Source organism: Schistocerca cancellata, chromosome 12 (genome assembly GCF_023864275.1).
Source record: "Schistocerca cancellata isolate TAMUIC-IGC-003103 chromosome 12, iqSchCanc2.1, whole genome shotgun sequence".
Lineage (NCBI taxonomy): Eukaryota > Metazoa > Arthropoda > Insecta > Orthoptera > Acrididae > Schistocerca > Schistocerca cancellata.
In genome coordinates this window covers 40,969,647-40,993,223 of record NC_064637.1, presented here as the reverse complement: position 1 = coordinate 40,993,223, position 23,577 = coordinate 40,969,647, and the positions used below count along the sequence as shown (strand labels likewise).

The 23,577-nt window shown below is 47.1% G+C and overlaps 1 protein-coding gene across 1 annotated transcript in view; it reads left to right on the top strand.

The window, feature by feature from the left end:
* Positions 1-23,577, top strand: part of LOC126109431 (epidermal growth factor-like protein) — a 115,571-nt gene that overhangs the window by 69,779 nt on the left and 22,215 nt on the right. Inside the window, exon 5 of the mRNA XM_049914463.1 lies at positions 14,288-14,474. Coding sequence (XP_049770420.1) covers positions 14,288-14,474 — 187 coding nt within the window. The remainder of the gene's footprint in view (positions 1-14,287; positions 14,475-23,577) is intronic.

Here is a 23,577-nt window from a genome sequence, read left to right as displayed (position 1 = left end):
GTTCAAGCACCCATCGTTTATCGTGTTTCTATATGTTTGTCCAGCCTCTGTCTATCTTGTGCAAACACCATGAAGATAAAATTACAGATATTCGAGTTCACACAAAGACTTACCAACCACAGCCCTTCCTGCACCTTTTTTTGTGACTGTGACAGCAGTGTGAGGAAGGGGTTATAATGTTTATGTTAATAGATTCTACTCAATGAATGATACCTAAGATTACGCAATGTTGGGCAATATGTTGCCACTGGAGTGTGTGTGTGTGTGTGTGTGTGTGTGTGTGTGTGTGTGTGTGTGTGTGAGAGAGAGAGAGAGAGAGAGAGAGAGAGAGAGAGAGAGAGAGAGAGAGGTGGCGAGGGAGGCAGGGGGAGAGAGAGAAGGTAAGTAAACGGGAGAGGGGGGACACAGCGTCCCTGGTGACGTGGAATTACATCATCCACGGAAGAAGATGGCCAGTGGTTGACCCCAGAAGGCAACATACACTGCTGGCCATTAAAATTGCTACACCAAGAAGGAATTCAGATGATAAACGGGTATTCATTGGACAAATATATTATACTAGAACTGACATGTGATTACATTTTCACGCAGTTTCGGCGCATAGATCCTGAGAAATCAGTACCCAGAACATCCACCTCTGGCCGTAATAACGGCTGTGATACGCCTGGGCATTGAGTCAAACAGAGCTTGGATGGCGTGTACAGGTACAGCTGCCCGTGCAGCTTCAACACGATGCCGCAGTTCATCAAGAGTAGTCACTGGTGTATTGTGACGAGGCAGTTGCTCGGCCACCATTGTCCAGACGTTTTTAGTTGGTGACAGATCTGCAGAATGTGCTGGCCAGGGCAGCAGTGGAACATTTCCTGTATCGAGAAAGGCCCGTACAGGACCTGCAACATGCGGTCGTGCATTATCCTGCTGAAATGTAGGGTTTCGCAGGGATCGAATGAAAGGTAGAGCCACGGCTCGTAACACATCTGAAATGTAACGTCCACTGTTCAAAGTGCCGTCAATGCGAACAAGAGATGACAAAGATGTGTAACCAATGGCACCCCATACCATCACGCCGGTTGATACGCCAGTATGGTGATGACGAATACACGCTTCCAATGTGCGTTCACCGCGATGTCGCCAAACACGAATGTGACCATCGTAATGCTGTAAACAGAACCTGGATTCATCCGAAAAAATGTCGTTTTGACATTCGTGCACCCAGGTTCGTCGTTGAATAAACCATCGCAGGCGATCCTCTCTGTGATGCAGCGTCAAGGGTAACCACAGCCACGGTCTCCGAGCTGATAGTGCATGCTGCTGTAAACGTAGTCGAACTCTTCGTGCAGATGGTTGTTGTCTTGCAAACGTCCCCATCTGTTGACTCAGGAATCGAGACGTGACTGCACGATCCGTTACAGCCACGGGATAAGATGCCTGTCATCTCGACTGCTAGTGATACAAGGCTGTTGGGATCCAGCACGGCGTTCCGTATTACCCTCCTGAACCCACCGATTCGATATTCTGCTAACAGTCATTGGATTTCGACAAACGCGAGCAGCAATGTCTCGATAGGCTACAATCCGACCTTTATCAAAGTCGGAAACGTGATGGTACGCATTTCTCCTCCTTACACGAGGCATCAGAACAACGTTTCACCAGGCAAAGCCGGTCAACTGCTGTTTGTGTATGAGAAGTCTGTTGGAAACTTTCCTCATGTCAGCACGTTGTAGGTGTCGCCACCGGCGCCAACCTTGTGTGAATGCTCTGCAAAGCTAATCATTTGCATTTCACAGCATCTTCTTCATGTCGGTTAAATTTCGCGTGTGTAGCACGTCATCTTCTTGTTGTAGCAATTTTAACGGCCAGTAGTGTATATACAGACATAAAAACGGAGGGCTTTGATTGGCCCAAAACACAAGGAAGAAAGTTCCTACACTGTGTCAAGGTAAGAAAGCGGCAGTCGTGAAGGGATGGCAGAGGTGAGCAGTCGTGTGTCGAACGTAGATCTCGACAGTATATGCCTTATCAGCTAAACTGTGGCGCTGCTTCGAGTTAGTTCAATGTTTCAGTGCGATATGTGAGTGAGTGTAAGACCATTGTAATGTGCATACGACACAGATGGATAAGTCATTCTGTAAATGTGTTCTGTAAACCACCAGAAAGGAAATTCCTAGAATTAAAAATGGCATCCCTTCAAGAAAAGTGCTCGCTATGATTCGACCACTAGCTCCTGTCAGACTTCATTTCATTCTACACTGTTACATCTATCCATCCAGATCCTGAGTTAGGCGAATCCACGACCAACGGTCCTACTGTGCAGAGAGGACACAGTCATCTGGAAGATGGAGGTCAGTGTATGTCTGTTACCCACAGCCTGCTACGACGGACGTGTGTGTGTCCACCAGCAACATCGCTAAGTTCAGAAGGTCTGTCACCAACAGCTTCTGTGGGCAGTCTTGCTAACACGGGGGCAGTGCTGAGGCGTAGGGGATGGGGGGATGGTGATACCAAAAGTACCCTTCCCCTCGCACTACAAGGTGAGGTGGTGAGTACAGGTTACGAGGGTCATCCCAAAAGAAATGCACACTATTTTTTTAAATCCATCTTTTATTCTACATGTTTGAAAGTTTGACAGTGTGTAAAAATGATTCAAATGGCTCTGAGCACTATGGGACTTAACTTCTGAGTCTCCTAGAACTTAGAACTACTTAAACCTAACTAACCTAAGGACATCACACACATCCTTCCCCCCGAGGCAGGATTCGAACCTGCGACCGTAGCGGTCGCGCGGTTTCAGACTGTAGCGCCTAGAAACGCTGGGCCACTCTGGCCGGCGTACAGTGTATAGATACATCCTATAGGAACAATATTTTCATTTCTCCACATAATTTCCATCACTCTCAACTGCCTTACGCCATCTTGGAACCAGCGCCTGTATACCCTCACGGTAAAATTCTGGACCAACCTGTTGGAGCCACTGTTTGGCAGCGTGCACAAGGGAGTCATCATCTTCAAACCTTGTTCCATGAAGAGAGTCTTTCAGTTTCCCAAAGAGATGATAGCCACAGGGAACCAGGTGAGGACTGTAAGGCGGGTGTTTCAGTGTTGTCCATCCGAGTTTTGTGATCGCTTCCGCGGTTTTTTGACTGACATGTGGCCGTGCATTGTCGTGCAACAGCAAAACATCCTGCTGAAGTTTCTTCAGTGTCGCTACATATGCATCAGTATTTATGGTGTTTCCACTTGGCACGATGCCCATAAGCAAGAGTCCTTTGGAATCGTAAAACACCGTAGCCATAACTTTTCCAGCACAAGGTGTGGTTTTGAATTTTTTTTCTTGTGTGAATTTGCATGATGCCACTCCATTGATTGCGTCTTCGTCCCTGGTGAAAAATGATGGAGCCATGTTTCATCACCTGTCACAATTCTTCCGAGAAATTCATCTCCGCTATTTTAGTACTGTTCCAAAAGTTCGCTGCATACCGTTTTTCTTGCTTCTTTGTGAGCCACTGTCAGCATCCTGATAACCCAACTAGCTCAAACCTTTTTTAACGCCAACACTTTCAGTATTCTGCAAACACTTCCTTCCCCTATCCCAACGTAGCGTGACAATTCGTTCACTGTGATGCGTCTGTCAGCAGTCACCAATTCGTTAACTCTCCGCACATTTTCTGGAGTGTGTGCAGTACGAGGCCTGCCGCTGCGAGGACAATCCTCAATACTGCCGTGCCCGCTTTCGTCACGTAACCTGCTTGCCCACCGACTAACTGTACTGCGATCGACAGCAGCATCTCCGTACACCTTTTTCAACCTCTTGTGGATATTTCCCACAGTCTCGTTTTCACAGCACAGGAAATCTATGACAGCACGTTGCTTCTGATGAACATCAAGTGTGGCAGCCATGTTGAAGACATGCTGTGACGGCGCCACTCACGGGAACAGGTTGAACTAAATTTGAAAACAAGCGGGAAGGATGTATCTATACACTGTAAAACTTTCAAACTTTCACACATGCAGAATGAAAATTGTATGTTTACAAAAATAGTGTGCATTTCTTTTGGAGTGCCCGCATCTCGTGGTCGTGCGGTAGCGTTCTCGCTTACCACGCCCGGGTTCCCGGGTTCGATTCCTGGCGGGGTCAGGCATTTTCTCTGCCTCGTGATGGCTGGGTGTTGTGTGCTGTCCTTAGGTTAGTTAGGTTTAAGTAGTTCTAAGTTCTAGGGGACTTATGACCACAGCAGTTGAGTCCCATAGTTCTCAGAGCCATTTTGAACCATTTTTTTTCTTTTGGAGTGACCCTCACAGATCTGCGGAGATTACTATGCAAGGATAGTGATGTTCCTGGGTGTGGCCTCGAGTATTTTATTTTACTAGAGCCTCGCCTTGATGCGAAGCATGTGGTACAAAAGTGGAGTGAGGCACAAGCGACAGGTGGTACAGTACGAACGAGTTCCGTGGGAGCATGTGGCATTCTGCGCCGGCCAAGGTGGCCGAACAGTTCTTGGCGCTACAGTCTGGAACCGTGCGACCGCTACGGTCGCTGGTTCGAATCCTGCCTTGGGCATGGATGTGTGTGATGTCCTTACGTCAGTTAGGGTTAGGTAGTTCTAAGTTCTAGGGGACTGATGACCTCAGCAGTTAAGTCCCATAGTGCTCAGAGCCGTTTGAACCATTTTTTTGGCATTCTGCAAAAAGCACAATCACAGGTGGAACTGACAGAATAGCAAACTCCGCTGAAGAAGATCCCACGAACGACGATCTGTCTTCTGCGCTGGAGTCACAACTTTTAGAAGACGACAGGCTGGTGGAAAGAACGGGGAGAGAGTCTTATTCAATTTCTCCAGACCTCTCCAGTTTCCATATGTGGCTTCAAAAAATGTGTGTGTGAAATCTTATGAGACTTAACGGCTAAGGTCATCAGTCCCTAAGCTTACACACTACTTAACCTAAATTATCCTAAGGACAAACGCACACACCCATGCCCGAGGGAGAACTCGAACCTCCGCCGGAATCAGCCGCACAGTCCATGACTGCAGCGCTTTAGGCCGCTCTCCTAATCCCGCGTGGCTATGTGGCTTCCCAAGGGACACATAATTTATAGGATAACCTGTCATCTATTTCTGCTTCTGGTTGCTCTGTACATTTTGGCCAGAAACATCAGACCTCTCTCTAAGGAATGTGCCTCAGCAGTGTTTATCAAGCTGTCTGTATCAAGTTGCATCAGGTAAAATAAAACACTGGCGGCTACAGCCAGGAATATCACTATCCTTGCACAGTAATCTCTGCAGATCTACTTCTGTACTCGGCAATCCAACTTAAAGGTGCGAGGAGAAGTGCATTTTTGGTACTACCAAATCCCCTACGATTCAATACTACCCGTGTGTTAGCAATACTGGTCACAGAAGCTAATGGTCCAAATGGCTCAAATGGCTCTGAGCGCTTTGGGACTTCAGTCCCCTAGAACTTAGAACTACTTACAGGGTGTTTCAAAAATGACCGGTATATTTGAAACGGCAATAAAAACTAAACGAGTAGCGATAGAAATACACCGTTTGTTGCAATATGCTTGGAACAACAGTACATTTTCAGGCGGACAAACTTTCGAAATTACAGTAGTTACAATTTTCAACAACAGATGGCACTGCAAGTGATGTGAAAGATATAGAAGACAACGCAGTCTGTGGGTGCGCCATTCTGTACGTCGTCTATTTGCTGTAGCCGTGTGCTGTTCACAACGTGCAAGTGTGCTGTAGACAATATGGTTTGTTCCTTCGAACAGAGGATTTTTCTGGTGTTGGAATTCCACCGCCTAGAACACAGTGTTGTTGCAACAAGACGAAGTTTTCAACGGAGGTTTAATGTAACCAAAGGACCGAAAAGCGATACAATTAAGGATCTGTTTGAAAAATTTCAACGGACTGGGAACGTGACGGATGAACGTACTGGAAAGGTAGGGCGACCGCGTACGGCAACCACAAAGGGCAACGCGCAGCTAGTGCAGCAGGTGATGCAACAGCGGCCTCAGGTTTCCGTTCGCCGTGTTGCAGCTGCGGTCCAAATGACGCCAACGTCCACGTATCGTCTCATGCGCCAGAGCTTACACCTCTATCCGTACAAAATTCAAACGCGGCAACCCCTCAGCGCCACTACCATTGCTGCGCGAGAGACATTCGCTAACGATATAGTGCACGGCGATATGCATGTGGGCAGCATTTGGTTTACTGACGAAGCTTATTTTTACCTGGACGGCTTCGTCAATAAACAGAACTGGCGCATATGGGGAACCGAAAAGCCCCATGTTGCAGTCCCATCGTCCCTGCATCCTCAAAAAGTACTGGTCTGGGCCGCCATTTCTTCCAAGGGAATCATTGGCCCATTTTTCAGATCCGAAACGATTACTGCATCACGCTATCTGGACATTCTTCGGGAATTTGTGGCGGTACAAACTGCCTTAGACGACACTGCGAACACCTCGTGGTTTATGAAAGATGGTGCCCGGCCACATCGCACGGCCGACGTCTTTAATTTCCTGAATGAATATTTCGATGATTGTGTGATTGCTTTGGGCTATCCGAAACATACAGGAGGCGGCGTGGATTGGCCTCCCTATTCGCCAGACATGAACCCCTGTGACTTCTTTCTGTGGGGACACTTGAAAGACCAGGTGTACCGCCAGAATCCAGAAACAATTGAACAGCTGAAGCAGTACATCTCATCTGCATGTGAAGCCATTCCGCCAGACACGTTGTCAAAGGTTTCGGGTAATTTCATTCAGAGACTACGCCATATTATTGCTACGCATGGTGGATATGTGGAAAATATCGTACTATAGAGTTTCCCAGACCGCATCGCCATCTGTTGTTGAAAATTGTAACTACTGTAATTTCGAAAGTTTGTCTGCCTGAAAATGTACTGTTGTCCCAAGCATATTGCAACAAACGGTGTATTTCTATCGCTGCTCGTTTAGTTTTTATTGCCGTTTCAAATATACCGGTCATTTTTGAAACACCCTGTAAAGATAACTAAGCTAAGGACATCACACACATCCACGGCCGAGGCATGATTCGGACCTGCGACCGTAGCGGTCGCGCGGTTCCATACTGAAGCGCCTAGAACCGCTCGGCCACCGCGGCCGGCAAGCTAGTGGTGACAGACCTTCTCAACTCGGCGATGTTGCTCGTGGACACACTCACTGATTTCCATCTTTCGGATGACTGTGTCCTCTCTGCACAATAGAAGCGCTGGCCGTGGATTCGCCTGGCTCAGGATCTGGGTGAATAGCTGCGACGATGTAAAATGCTGTTAGTGGTCGAATCAAGGCGCGCACGTTGTTCGAAGGGATGCCATTTTTAATTCTAGTAATTTCCTTTGTAGTGGTTTACAAAGCACATTTACACAATGAGTTATCCACCTGTGCCGTATGCGGATCACAATGGTCTTATGGTCTGTTGAAACAATGACACATTTAACAAACTCTAAAGAACGCCACAATTTAGCTGATAAGGCATATCCTGTGGTGATCAACGGGACCTACACCCGAGACACAACCACTAAACTATGTCATTCCTTCCCCACTGGAGCCTCGTTACCTTGACACAGGGTAGGAAAGTTCTTCATTGCGTTTTTGGCCAATCAAAGCCCTCCGTTTTGTCACCTGTATATATGCTGCCATCTGAAGTCGACCACTGGCCATCTTCTGCCTTGGATGATGTAATACCACGTGACCTCGGACGCTATGTGTCCCCAAGTTTGTTTACCTTCTCCCGGTCTCCTTCTGCCCCCCTCCTTACTCCCCCCCTCTCTCTTCCCCCTCCCTCCCAATCTCTCTCTCCCTCTGACACACACACACACACACACACACACACACACACACCAGTGGGAACATATTGCCCAACACTGCGTAATCTTAGGTATCACTCATTGAGTACACCCTATGACCATAAACATTATAACCCCTTCCTCCCATTGCTCTTACAGCCACTAAAAAGGTGGAGGAAGGGCTGTTGTTGGTAAGCCTCTGTGTGAGCTCGAATGTCTTTAATTTTATCTTCACGGTGTTTCCACGAGATACACAGATCCTGGACAAACATATGGAAACACGGTGAAACATAGGTGGCTGAACATAAATGCAGATGCTAGCTATGGGGGCAGGTTGCGCTGTTGTGCTTGACAACGAATGGGATCTGCGCAGTATCTCCGAAACGTTCGAAGTGTGAGTCGCGGTCAAAACAGCGTTATAAGAACTGTAAACTCGCAGCGTTCGCATTCTGCTCAGTACTTGGTGTCGGGAGTGCAGTGTCTTTACAAAAAAACGACAGACCAACAGATGTTTATTTGTTATAAGAGTGCAGTGTGAATTCAAAAGGAATTTTGGAAAAGAACCGCCGTGTAAACAGAGCGTTGTGCGTTGGTATTGACTGTTTAGTAGTACTGGTAGTCACTGTAATTGGAAAGTACCAGCCGACCAACTGTGCCAGCATCTACACAACTGGCCATTAAAATTGCTACACCACGAAGATGACGTGCTGCAGACGCGAAATTTAACCCACAGGAAGAAGATGCTGTGATATGCAAATGATTAGCTTTTCAGAGCGCTCACACGAGGTTGCCGCCGGTGGCGACACCTACAACGTGCTGACATGACGAACGTTTCCAACCGATTTCTCATACACAAATAGCAGTTGACCGGCGTTGCCTGCTGAAACGTTGTTGTGATGCCTCGTGTAAGCAGAAGAAATGCGTACCATCACGTTTCCATGTTTGATAAAGGTCGGATTGTAGCCTATCGAGAATACGGTTTATCGTATCGCGACACTGCTGCTCGCGTTGGTCGAGATCCAATCATTGCAGAATATGGAATCGGTGGGTTCAGGAGGGTAATACGGAACGCCGTGCTGGATCCAAACGGCCTCGTATCACTAGCAGTCGAGATGAAAGGCATCTTATCCGCATGGCTGTAACGGATCGTGCAGCCACGTCTCTATCCCTGAGTCAACAGATGGGGACGTTTGCAAGACAACAACCATCTGCACGAACAGTTCGACGACTTTTGCAGAAGCACGGACTATCAGCTCGGAGACCATGGCTGCGGTTACCCTTGACGCTGCATCACAGATAGGAGCGCCTGCGATGGTGTGCTCAACGACGAACCTGGGTGCACGAATGGCAAAACGTCATTTTTCCGGATGAATCCAGGTTCTGTTTACAGCATCATGATGGTCGCATCCGTGTTTGGCGACATAGCGGTGAACGCACATTGGAAGCGCGTATTCGTCATCGCCATACTGGCGTATCACCCGGCGTGATGGTATGGGGTGCCATTGGTTACAAGTTTCGGTCACCTCTTGTTCGTATTGACGGCACTTTGAACAGTGGACGTTTCATTTCAGATGTGTTACGAGCAGTGGCTCTTCCCTTCATTCTATCCTTACGAAACCCTACATTTCAACAGAATAATGCACGACCGCATGCTGCAGGTCCTGTGCGGGCCTTTCTGGATACAGAAAATGTTCGACTGCTGCCCTGGCCAGCACATTCTCCAGATCTATCACCAATTGAAAACGTCTGGTCAACGGTGGCCGAGCAACTGGCTCGTCACAATACGCCAGTCACTACTATAGATGAACTGCGGTATCGTGTTAAAGCTGCATGGGCAGCTGTACCTGTACACGCAATCCAAGCTCTGTTTGACTCAATGACCAGGCGTATCAAGGCCGTTATCACGGCCAGAGCTGGTTGTTCTGGATACTGATTTCTCAGGATCTATGCACCCAAATTACGTGAAAATGTTATCACATGTCAGTTCTAGTATGATATATTTGTCCAATGAATACCGATTTATCATCTGCATTTCTTCCTGGTGTAGCAATTTTTACGGGCAGTAGTGTGTGGGGATGGCGAGGGAAAATTCCGTCGCCGACGTAAAAAACGTTCGGTCCTGGCAAAACACAAACTTGGAATACTGCAGTAAACTGTGTGGAGCAGTCGGCGATGGCGGTTACATTTCAAACCGTTTCGCTTGCAGCTCGAGCCACTATCAGAACCGGAAGATTATGGCTGGCGCCATCAATTTTGCATCACAGAACAGGAAGCAAAGGACGAACATTTCGCCTCCAAGCTGATGTTCACGTAAGAAATAACCTTCAATTTTTGTGAGAAGGTTGGAGCAATGAGAATCCTCATGAAATTGTGTTGCATGAACGTGATACCCAGAAAGTTAATGTTTACTGTGGAGTGTCACAGACGAAGCTGAATCGCCGTTTTTCGTCTGTGAGAAGAGTGTGACGGCTACCTCTGACCTTGACACTTGTGGTTGTTTCCAGAACTGACTGTTGACTCGGAGAATTTCATCTTGCAACAGCATGGGGCACTGCCGTCATTGGAGCATCGACAATGGTCGCTACCTAAACGACGAACTTCCACGTTGGTCATTGTTGTCCAGATCACACGACTCTGTCCCTTTGGCCGCTCCAGGTCGCCTGACTTGACGTATTGTGACTTTTTCGTTAGGAGTTACACTAAGGACTCTGTTTATGTATCGCCAATGACAAGAACGCTGTTACAGTCCAGAGAGGACATCAATGCTGCTGTGATGAACATTGACATGGTGCTACTACAGGGTGTTTCAAACATGACCGGTATATTTGAAACGGCAATAAAAACTAAACGAGCAGCGATAGAAATACACCGTTCGTTGCAATATGCTTGGGACAACAGTACATTTTCAGGCGGACAAACTTTCGAAATTACAGTAGTTACAATTTTCAACAACAGATGGCGCTGCAAGTGATGTGAAAGATATAGAAGACAACGCAGTCTGTGGGTGCGCCATTCTGTACGTCGTCTTTCTGCTGTAAGCGTGTGCTGTTCACAACGTGCAAGTGTGCTGTAGACAACATGGTTTATTCCTTAGAACAGAGGATTTTTCTGGTGTTGGAATTCCACCGCCTAGAACACAGTGTTGTTGCAACAAGACGAAATTTCAACGGAGGTTTAATGTAACCAAAGGACCGAAAAGCGATACAATAAAGGATCTGTTTGAAAAATTTCAACGGACTGGCAACGTGACGGATGAACGTGCTGGAAAGGTAGGGCGACCGCGTACGGCAACCACAGAGGGCAACGCGCAGCTTGTGCAGCAGGTGATCCGACAGCGGCCTCGGGTTTCCGTTCGCCGTGTTGCAGCTGCGGTCCAAATGACGCCAACGTCCACGTATCGTCTCGTGCCCCAGAGTTTACATCTCTATCCGTACAAAATTCAAACGCGGCAACCCCTCAGCGCCGCTACCATTGCTGCACGAGAGACATTCGCTAACGATATTGTGCACAGGATTGATGACGGCGATATGCATGTGGGCAGCATTTGGTTTACTGACGAAGCTTATTTTTACCTGGACGGCTTCGTCAATAAACAGAACTGGCGAATATGGGGAACCGAAAAGCCCCATGTTGCAGTCCCATCGTCCCTGCATCCTCAAAAAGTACTGGTCTGGGCCGCCATTTCTTCCAAAGGAATCATTGGCCCATTTTTCAGATCCGAAACGATTACTGCATCACGCTATCTGGACATTCTTCGTGAATTTGTGGCGGTACAAACTGCCTTAGACGACACTGCGAACACCTCGTGGTTTATGCAAAATGGTGCCCGGCCACATCGCACGGCCGACGTCTTTAATTTCCTGAATGAATATTTCGATTATCGTGTGATTGCTTTGGGCTATCCGAAACATACAGGAGGCGGCGTGGATTGGCCTCCCTATTCGCCAGACATGAACCCCTGTGACTTCTTTCTGTGGGGACACTTGAAAGACCAGGTGTACCGCCAGAATCCAGAAACAATTGAACAGCTGAAGCAGTACATCTCATCTGCATGTGAAGCCATTCCGCCAGACACGTTGTCAAAGGTTTCGGGTAATTTCATTCAGAGGCTACGCCATATTATTGCTACGCATGGTGGATATGTGGAAAATATCGTACTATAGAGTTACCCAGACCGCAGCGCCATCTGTTGTTGAAAATTGTAACTACTGTAATTTCGAAAGTTTGTCTGCCTGAAAATGTACTGTTGTCCCAAGCATATTGCAACAAACGGTGTATTTCTATCGCTGCTCGTTTAGTTTTTATTGCCGTTTCAAATATACCGGTCTTTTTTGAAACACCCTGTACATGAGTTACAGAACGAACGTGACCACCGCTTGGACGTGTGTCATGCAACCAGAGACGTATTGCAGAACGTTTGTAGAATGAAGAATGCAAAATTGATGAGTTTACAGCTCTAGCCATTCATTAGTCGTACTCGATCCATTACTATTAATGTTATCACCATTCGTGTTCGACGTCAAGGAGCAATAAGCACTCTTATACGGCAGGTGGAAGCAGTAGCATGTGAGGGTATATAAAGCGTGTTGTAGGAGGCTGATAACAGTGCAGTCGTTGTCGCAAGGCGGAAATGAAGTGCCGCGCGGGATTAGCCGAGCGGTCTTAGGCGCTGCAGTCGTGGACTGTGCGGCTGGTCCCGGCGGAGGTTCGAGTCCTCCCTCGGGCATCCGTAGGATCTACATCTAGATCTGCATCCATACTCCGCAAGCCACCTGACGGTGTGTGGCGGAGGGTACCTTGAGTACCTCTATCGGTTCTCCCTTCTATTCCACTCTCGTATTGTTCGTGGAAAGAAGGATTGTCGGTATGCCTCTGTGTGGGCTCTAATCTCTCTGATTTTATCCTCATGGTCTCTTCGCGAAATATACGTAGGGGGGAGCAATATACTGCTTGACTCCTCGGTGAAGGTATGTTCTCGAAACTTCAACAAAAGCCCGTACCGAGCTACTGAGAGTCTTCCACTGTAGTATATCTGTCATCTCCGTAACGCTTTCGCGATTAATAAATGATCCTGTAACGAAGCGCGCTGCTCTCCTTTGGATCTTCTCTATGTCTTCTATCAACCCTATTTGGTACGGATCCCACACTGCTGAGCAGTATTCAAGCAGTGGGCGAACAAGCGTACTGTAACCTACTTCCTTTGTCTTCGGATTGCATTTTCTTAGGATTCTTCCAATGAATCTCAGTCTGGCATCTGCTTTACCGACGATCAACATTATATGATCACTCCATTTTAAATCACTCCTAATGCGTACTCCCAGATAATTTATGGAATTAACTGCTTCCAGTTGCTGACCTGCTATTTTGTAGCTAATTGATAAGGGATCTATCTTTCTATGTATTCGCAGCACATTACACTTGTCTACATTGAGATTCAATTGCCATTCCCTGCACCATGCGTCTATTCGCTGCAGATCCTCCTGCATTTCAGTACAATTTTCCAATGTTACAACCTCTCGATACCCCAAAGCATCATCCGCAATAAGCCTCAGTGAACTTCCGATGTCACCCACACGGTAATTTATGTATATTGTGAATAGCAACGGTCCTACGACACTCCCCTGCGGCACACCTGAAATCACTCTTACTTCGGAAGACTTCTCTCCACTGAGAATGACATGCTGCATTCTGTTATCTAGGAACTCTTCATTCCAATCACATAATTGGTCTGATAGTCCATATGCTCTTACTTTGTTCATTAAACGACTGTGGGGAACTGTATCGAACGCCTTGCGGAAGTCAAGAAACACGGCATCTACCTGGGAGCCCGTGGCTATGGCCCTCTGAGTCTCGTGGACGAATAGCGCGTGCTGGGTTTCACACGACCGTCTTTTGCGAAACCCATGCTGATTCCTACACAGTAGGTTTCTAGTCTCCAGAAAAGTCATTATACTCGAACATAATACGTGTTCCAAAATTCTACAACTGATCGACGTTAGAGATATAGGTCGATAGTTCTGCACATCTGTTCGACGTCCCTTCTTGAAAACGGGGATGACCTGTGCCCTTTTCCAATCCTTTGGAACGCTACGCTCTTCTAGACATCGCTGAAAGAAGGGGGGGGGGGGGCAAGTTCCTTCGCGTACTCTATGTAAAATCGAACTGGTATCCCATCAGGTCCAGTGGCCTTCCCTCTTTTGAGTGGTTTTTTAGTTTAAGTAGTGTTTAAGCTTCGGGACTGATGACCTTAGCAGTTTAAGACCCATAAGATTTCACACACATTTGAACATTTGGAAATGAAGTTATTTGTGTGACGTTCAAAAGCGTAGAATCATTGATTTTTGGACCAAGGGTGGAAACAGTTCCAAAACGGCTAAGTTTGTAAACTGTACGCGTTTTTCTGTGTCACCCTGTATTAGAGAACGTTTCGGACAGCAGCGCCGCTGCCTCTTCAGGGCGCTTCTCCCTTTTCCAGAGGGTGGTCCGTGCCAGCCGGTGTGCGCCGTGGGCTGCGGCAAGAACGCCCGCTGCGTGGCGCCCGGCCGCTGCGGCTGCCTGGAGGGTTACGGAGGGCTGGACTCCAGCGGATGCCACCCGCTGTGCAAGCTCCAGCCTCGCGGGGCCGAGTGCGTCGCCACGGAGCAGTACCAGTGTCTGCGGGGGTGAGTGCCTCTCTGGCAACACATAGTGCTCCACTATCCAGTGTCTATGAAACTTGTGTAGGATTCCAAAGCGATCCGTTCTGGCACCACTGTGGATGAATGGTGTTCCACAGGGGTCCATTCTGGTACCTCTAACACCCAGTGTCCAGCTTTTGCAATCTGCACACTATCTATCGTTCTATTGCGAGGTGCCGGGGCTAGCAGTGTATTTAACACTCAATTCTTCTAGAATCTACATATGTACATGATGCTCTAAGCCCCCCCTATTCTAACTCCAACTTTTGCTGTTGCACAAGGATAAAAAAAATACGCGAACTGACTCTAATCAACCCTGCCAGTGGAGTAGAAGAGAGTTTGGCACCTGCAATAATTTAATTTGATAAATAAGTTAAATAAACGAAGGTTTCATTAACATAGTGAGGAATGATGGGGTTGCTCTACCGATTAACAGAATGAAAGTTCTGTCCAAAATAACAATATGATTTATTAAGACTAAACACAAAATAATAAACAAAAACACATGAAACATTTATAATACATCAAATTGGCTCAAATTGGAGACTCAAACAAACGCTGTGAATGTGAAGTTGTCCCTAAACTAGATTGTGAGGATTATGACGAAGTGGTATGTGCAGCCAATTCCTTGCAACTCAAACACATAGCCAACCCAACATTAATTCCTGCTACCCAAGACAGAACAAAGTTAGAAAAAGACGAACAGGCGCGCTCTGCTGAGCTCTGATTATCACCTAGGAAAATCCCTGTCTGCCGGTGCTGCGGATATACCTTACCAAACTGTCTTCTTAACTGCCAGAACACGATCTGGCGCACCGGAGCCGATGGCTGGTTGCTTCGACGTCCTCGCCCGAAAGGCGAGAGCCGACTACCCACAAGAGCACCCGTACAAAACCGAACACAGAACATTCCCGCCCCCACGACAGTGGCCGTGGTTAAACGTTCCAATCAGCAACTCGAAAACCGGCGGAAAATTCCACTCCATTGCCGGAACACTACCATTCCACCAATGGAGATTCTTGGCTCCAATTTCTGCGTCGATCTTGCTACGTCACGGAGCTATGCCCTGAGCAAGCCAATCACAGTTACTATTTTGCAGAAAGCGCGGGAATTTTTCCGCCACAGCTGCCTGGGTACACAAGTCATTCCCACGCCTCGCTGGTAGCCCGCCAGAAAGTGTTTTCGCTAAGTTTCTGCGAAGTAGCGGAACCTCTAGCCCAGCCGCTACTTCAGGCCCTGCGGGCGTGCCTCTTGACAATGTCGGCGTCTGGGAAGCATTCACTCGACTCCCTCACACCTGTCGGCTTACCGTTTCAAAGTCAACAGAGCCCGCCTGTCACTGGACCACCCAGGTGACGAGAGACGCTGCGTGGGAAGTCCGCGTGTGAAGGAATAGCAACTTTCCACCGCATGCAATTAGAGAGGAGAATCGTAAGATAGAAATATGAGAGGGGGCTCATGCCACCTCTCACTATCTATCGCTTGAGCCTTTTCCCGCAGGGTCAGCCATCGTTAATCAGATTTGGCATGTTAATGGTTATGGGGTGGCCAGATGCTCTTCCTACCGCCACTCTGTACCCCCTGGGACGGAGCTAGTGCACCCCAACTGTCTCTGCATCGAGTGTAATCCCTGGAATAATGTGAATGTGTTCATAGGTCTGCGAGCCGTGTAGCTGAGGCGGAACATGGGGACCAGCCCGATATTCACCTAACAGGACCGAGCGAGGTGGCACAGTGGTTAGCACACTGGACTCGCATTCGGGAGGACGACGGTTCAATCCCGCGTCCGACCATCCTGATTTAGGTTTTCCGTGATTTCCCTAAATCGATCCAGGCAAATGCCGGGATGGTACCTTTGAAAGGGCACGGCCGACATCCTTCCCTAATCCGATGAGACCGATGACCTCGCCGTTTGGTCTCTTCCCCCCAAACAAACAACAACAACCTTACAGGATGTGGAAAACCGCCTAAAAACCACATCCAGGCTGGCCGGCACATCGGCCCTCGTCGTTAATCCGCTGAGCGGATTCGATCTGGGCCTGGCGTGCCTACCCCAGTCCAGGAAGCAGCTCTTTAGTGCTCTCGGATACCCTGGCGGGTTTTTGCAATCCGCACACTGTGGTCTGCTAAATGCGATCTAGGTTAGGTACAGTGTTATTCTAAATGATGGACCTATTTTCAAAAATTTCGTATGTTATCAAGTACAAATCCAAAATCAACAAGCTTTATACCAATAAAAAGAGGAAGTTTCAAAGTTTTTGGCGGGCGGTGATGGTTTCAGAAGGGGCTGGTGGAGTTAGCGCGGCAATAGAGCCGTCATTCCGTTTCACTGTCAGTTGTGAGTGAGATAGCGACTGTGGGCACAACGTTTTCCGCATTTTTGAGTTCACGAAAAGTGAGTTTCAAATTGCAGTGCAGCGGGCATTTCGTGCTAAATTCGGTAGTAGACCACCAACTCACAAAAGCATTAGCTGTCGGTTTAAGCAACTTAAACAGACTGGGAGTGTGTGCAAAGGAAAACGGCTGACAGCGTGTGTCAGAGGATGATGTCTGACGGATTCGAGAAACTTCTGTGCGCAGTCCCAGTATGTCTACCAACAGAGCCAGTCGAGAACTTCGAATACCGTAACCGACTGTATGGAAATTTCTGAGATGGCGTTTGCTCTACAAGCCCTGCCGATTACAACTTGTGCAGGCTGTCAACCCAAATGACAAAGAGAAGCGTCTCGCATTTTGTGGTTATGTGCTAGCAAAGATGGAGGATGACGCATTTCTTCATCGCGTAGTTTTTAGCGATGAAGCGACGTTCCACTTAAGTGGAAAAGACAGACAGACACAATGTTCGCTCACATGGGGGTTGGAAAATGCACATTCACCACTGCAACACGAAACAGACTCACCAGAGATCAACGTGTTCTGTGCTGTACCCGTGCAAAGGTGTAGGGACCATTTTATTTTGCGGAAAGAGCTGAAACGGGAATCAGGTACCTGGATATGTTGGAACAATGGCTGTTCCCTCAAGTTATGGAAGATTCCCAGAACTCCATTTTCCAACAGGATGGAGCTCCGCCCATTGGCACCGTGATGTACGAGGCTTTTCGAATAACTCCGTTCCTCAGCACTGGATTGCTTGCAGGGGACTTGAGAACCTGGCTCTGCACTTCTGGCCTCTGAGACCTCCTGATCTCACACCCTGTGACTGTTTCCTATGGGGTTACGTGAAGGACGCTGTTTACGTCCCGCCTCTACCGACCACTCTGAATGATCTGCAGAACCGGATCACTGCTGCCGTGCACTCAACAACAGCAGATACACTTCCGCGTGTGTTGGGCGAGTTTGGCTACCGCGTCGATGTGGCCACATTGAACATTTATAACACCTATCACATTTATAATTATTATTATATAATTATTAAAACTAATTAATTACCAATTATGAAACTGATATACAATACACTCCCGGAAATGGAAAAAAGAACACATTGACACCGGTGTGTCAGACCCACCATACTTGCTCCGGACACTGCGAGAGGGCTGTACAAGCAATGATCACACGCACGGCACAGCGGACACACCAGGAACCGCGGTGTTGGCCGTCGAATGGCGCTAGCTGCGCAGCATTTGTGCACCGCCGCCGTCAGTGTCAGCCAGTTTGCCGTGGCATACGGAGCTCCATCGCAGTCTTTAACACTGGTAGCATGCCGCGACAGCGTGGACGTGAACCGTATGTGCAGTTGACGGACTTTGAGCGAGGGCGTATAGTGGGCATGCGGGAGGCCGGGTGGACGTACCGCCGAATTGCTCAACACGTGGGGCGTGAGGTCTCCACAGTACATCGATGTTGTCGCCAGTGGTCGGCGGAAGGTGCACGTGCCCGTCGACCTGGGACTGGACCACAGCGACGCACGGATGCACGCCAAGACCGTAGGATCCTACGCAGTGCCGTAGGGGACCGCACCGCCACTTCCCAGCAAATTAGGGACACTGTTGCTCCTGGGGTATCGGCGAGGACCATTCGCAACCGTCTCCATGAAGCTGGGCTACGGTCCCGCACACCGTTAGGCCGTCTTCCGCTCACGCCCCAACATCGTGCAGCCCGCCTCCAGTGGTGTCGCGACAGGCGTGAATGGAGGGACGAATGGAGACGTGTCGTCTTCAGCGATGGGAGTCGCTTCTGCCTCGGTGCCAATGATGGTCGTATGCGTGTTTGGCGCCGTGCAGGTGAGCGCCACAATCAGGACTGCATACGACCGAGGCACACAGGGCCAACACCCGGTATCATGGTGTGGGGAGCGATCTCCTACACTGGCCGTACACCACTGGTGATCGTCGAGGGGACACTGAATAGTGCACGGTACATCCAAACCGTCATCGAACCCATCGTTCTACCATTACTAGACCGGCAAGGGAACTTGCTGTTCCAACAGGACAATGCACGTCCGCATGTATCCCGTGCCACCCAACGTGCTCTAGAAGGTGTAAGTCAACTACCCTGGCCAGCAAGATCTCCGGATCTGTCCCCCATTGAGCATGTTTGGGACTGGATGAAGCGTCGTCTCACGCGGTCTGCACGTCCAGCACGAACGCTGGTCCAACTGAGGCGCCAGGTGGAAATGGCATGGCAAGCCGTTCCACAGGACTACATCCAGCATCTCTACGATCGTCTCCATGGGAGAATAGCAGCCTGCATTGCGGCGAAAGGTGGATATACACTGTACTAGTGCCGACATTGTGCATGCTCTGTTGCCTGTGTCTATGTGCCTGTGGTTCTGTCAGTGTGATCATGTGATGTATCTGACCCCAGGAATGTGTCAATAAAGTTTCCCCTTCCTGGGACAATGAATTCACGGTGTTCTTATTTCAATTTCCAGGAGTGTATCATGAAAAAATTGAAACTTCCTCTTTTCATTAGCGTAAAGCTTGTTCATTTTGGATTTATACTTGAATAAATACGTAGTTTTGAAAGTGGGTCCATCATTTGGAATAAACCTGTATATTTATTGCAAGGATACTAAATTATCTGGCAAGGGATCGATTCTGGCATCTCTCCTATTCAGTATCCACGTTTTGCAACCCTCCCACTGCGGTCTTCTTTATGCGACTTCGGTTAGAAGTATTTGCTATGGGGAAACAAAGATATCGGAGGAATGGTGTTCCACAGGGATCCATTCGGGCACCTCTCCTATACAGGGCTGCACCGAGGCCTTGGCGAGATAGGTTCACACCAATGGCGCAGGTGCAGGAGAGGGGGAGCCGCAAAATCTGACCGAAAATAAAGAAAGACGCTTTAAGAATTAACTGGGAGAAGTGCCAGAGTTCTCTTGCCCCACGTGTGCCTGACTTCTGCCAGTGAGAAGAAGCGTTTCTTTTGGCTCGTGATTGTAAACTCTCACTGTTGCCACCGTGTCATTTCTTCCAACTAACATCATAAATAAATAACTGATGCTTCGGAGGTGTCATGTGGGATATGTGTCAACAGTACATGTTGTACCTGCACAACCAGCTCCTGTTAAATAATGGAGTAGTTCTTGCTGTTGTGGTTGGCAGGAGAGCCAACACCGTATTACTAGAGGAGGCCGAAATGCACGCGTTTTAGCTCACGCAGGCTGCCGTGAGGTCTGGAACAGGACAAGGAAATTAGAATTTAGAAAGCGGTCGTAGCTGGTGGAATACCTAACTTTAATCCATTGATGATGAACGTCGGTCTTGACGGTACATGATTCACAATATCAAAAGTAACTGGTACTGGCGCCTTGCTAGGTCGTAGCAAATGACGTAGCTGAAGGCTATGCTAACTATCGTCTCGGCAAATGAGAGGGTATTTTGTCAGTGAGCCATCGCTAGCAAAGTCGGCTGTACAACTGGGGCGAGTGCTAGGAAGACTCTCTAGACCTGCCGTGTGGCGGCGCTCGGTCTGCAATCACTGATAGTGGCGACACGCGGGTCCGACGTATACTAACGGACCGCGGCCGATTTAAAGGCTACCACCTAGTAAGTGTGGTGTCTGGCGGTGACACCTCAGTTGCTACTTCCCTATGGTATCGTAGGATTTCAAATTTGGCGACATGATGTTGAAACACATATGCTGTTTGACGAATGCTTTGGTTTTTGCCGATCTCTTCCATCTGAGGACTGCAATGTAGCTCTTTAAGCTAGAGTGCTTGAAAGTATTTGATAGTGCAATGGGAAAGTATTTGAAAGTGCAATGGGAAATAGATCTCACATATAACACAACATCTCATCTCACTTTTGTTTGCCGTCAGGAATAAGTCAAATGAAAGCTCTGTATCTCATTTTGGAAAATACGCAGCAAATTTATTGTGCCAAATGTAGCAGAAATATCGACACAGCTGAGGTAGTTAACGAAACTAGTTAAAGAAACAGTGGCTTTCAAATTCCAGTAAAAATAACTGATGAACCCAGACACAACTTGCCATTTTGATATTTTAAAATATTTTTCCTACAAACTATGCGTTACGAGATGTTTATCCAAACATAGAAATCTCTTTGAGGGTATTTGTGGTAATTCAGTGACTGAAGACTTATCAAAGCAGTTTTTGAAAGTTAAAGATGACAAATAATGCACTTAACGTAGGGCACAGGTGAAGCAGACTAGCAAATTCAGCTTGCTTGTCGATGGAATACGATATATCTGCTAAATTTGTCAGTGACATAATTAATGAGTTTGCTTCGCTCAAAGTAAGGAAATGGAAAAGTAAAATTATAATAAAAGCACATTTCTTTGAAATGAATGTGTTTTCAACAATTAATTGTAACTTTTCTCTTTTATTTTCAGTTACTAATTCATACTCTACGGTACCAATAATATACAAAAAGGAAGTAAAATGTTTTTTTATTATACATCATGTACAGTAGCTGCCATAAACAAAAAGCCTAGATTTATTTCACTTCCAATTGTTCTAGAGAGTTACGCAATTTGTTGTTAATTTACTACAGTGATAAATTTAATTTGTTGTATGCAGTATTTTTCACCCATATAGCTCAATTAAGTAACGTTATATTATTAAATCTGTACAGCTCACCTCGGTACGGCTCTGCCTCTATTCATTTCCCACGTTGTGCTATGTGCTACCGTCCCAGACTGGTCAGCTAAATACGAATTAATTTAGGTAGATTTCGTTACAATGCATAAGCAGTGCTAAGTTCTAGATATAGAGGATGCAAATGATAACTGTCTACTGTATACCCACAGTAGTGCCAGGGAAACCGAGACTAACAATTTGATAAAGCACACTTGCGATTTATGAAGCTGAGGGGAAAAAAAACCTCAGACTGGCCTACGAAAGACAAGTATGCTACAACTCGCGCGTACTACACCAGTTTTTCATTATCTCTTATGCTACCAGCTTAGTCGACCATTTCGTTAAAATGACTATTTAAACTTCCCCATGAGGATAATAAAAAAGAAATACTTTTGGAAATGTTATGCAAAAACTAATTACGTTTACAGTTCGAGCTAAACTTATCTCTTACAAACACAGAAGCTTTATAGTAAGAAGGGCAGACAAAGAAATGATTTATTTGTTAATTTTATGCTGTTATAATTCTGAATTTTGTAGGATATAATTTACACTCTCTCTCTCTGTCTCTCTCTCTCTCTCTCTCTCTCTCTCTTTCTTTCCAACCATTTATCCCGACTTGCAGGGTTTGCTGTTACGGTTAACCGGATTTGGCGTGTTAATTTTAAGGGGTGGCCGAATGCCCTTTTCTGCCGCCACCCCCCTCCCCCCACCCCCCAAGACGGAATGTTTGTACCCCAGCTGTCTGCACCAAGTGTAATCCATGAAAAGGTGTGAACGTGTTGCAAATGTCTGCGAGTCATCTAACTGAGCTGGAACGGGGAGATCAGCCTGGTATTAACCTAGCAGGATGTGGAAAACCGCCTAAAAACCACATCTAGGCTAGTCAGACCAGCCCACGTCGTTAGTCTGTTGGGCCGATTCGATCCAGGGCCGGCGCTCCTGCCAGAGTCCAAGAAGTAGCGCGTAATCACTCTCGGCTACCCTGGAGGGTGCACACATTATACACGTAAGCACCAGAAAACCGGTGCAGGCATGCGTATTCAAATGGAGAGATATGTAGGCAGAATTCAGCGCAGCGATCGGAACGCCATTATAAGACGACCAGTGTCTGGCGCAGTTGTTAGATCGGTTACCGTATTTACTCGAATCTAAGCCGCACTTTTTTTCCGGTTTTTGTAATCCGAAAAACCGCCTGCGGCTTAGAATCGAGTGCAAAGCAAGCGGAAGTTCTGAAAAATGTTGATAGGTGCCGCCACAACCAACTTCTGCCGTCGAATATACGTATATAGCGCTACACAGGTATCCGTTGTAGGCACAAAGATAAATACTGGCGCCAAAACCTCTGCGTCAGTAAATAAAATTAAAAAAAAAATTGGAAGACGAGCTTTTTTTCTCCGCCCGAGTTTCGACCACTGCATTTTCATACATTATCCAACGAAGTAAATACAAATTCCGTACTGTTCATCTTCGAATTTCAATGTACTACGAAAATCCGACTGGTAATACTGGGATTTTTGTCAATATGGCCAACTCTACGTTCTGAATTTTTTCCTACCTGTGACAAGAGATGGTTGCTAATAGGAACCTGATGAAATGTGAATCACATACACTATTCTCTTCACCATAAGAATAATACGAATATAAACATTTTGCCATGTATTCTTTCGTGTTTGCTTCTGTCTCATTTAAATCCTGTCTGCCAAATAAACTACAAAACTAGAGTGAGACAATAGCAAACGCGGAAGAATATACGTATCGTGTCATGTTTATATTCGTATTACTCTTATGCCTAATAGTGATACAGTCAGAAATGAAGCACGGCAACTGACTAGAGTTTTAAATCTAAGATGACTAATTTCTGTGCAGAATTTGATGTACTAAAGAAGCGGCCGCAAAGATTTTCAAATGGAGAAAAATTTTCGCCAAACTCTCGTTCAGAACATGTTCTATCATACGCAGCCTATTATTTGGTTCTTGTTGATCATTATCAAAGAAAGCAGCAGTGTAAGTAACAACAAATAGCAGTCTCTTGCCATTGTTTCGCTA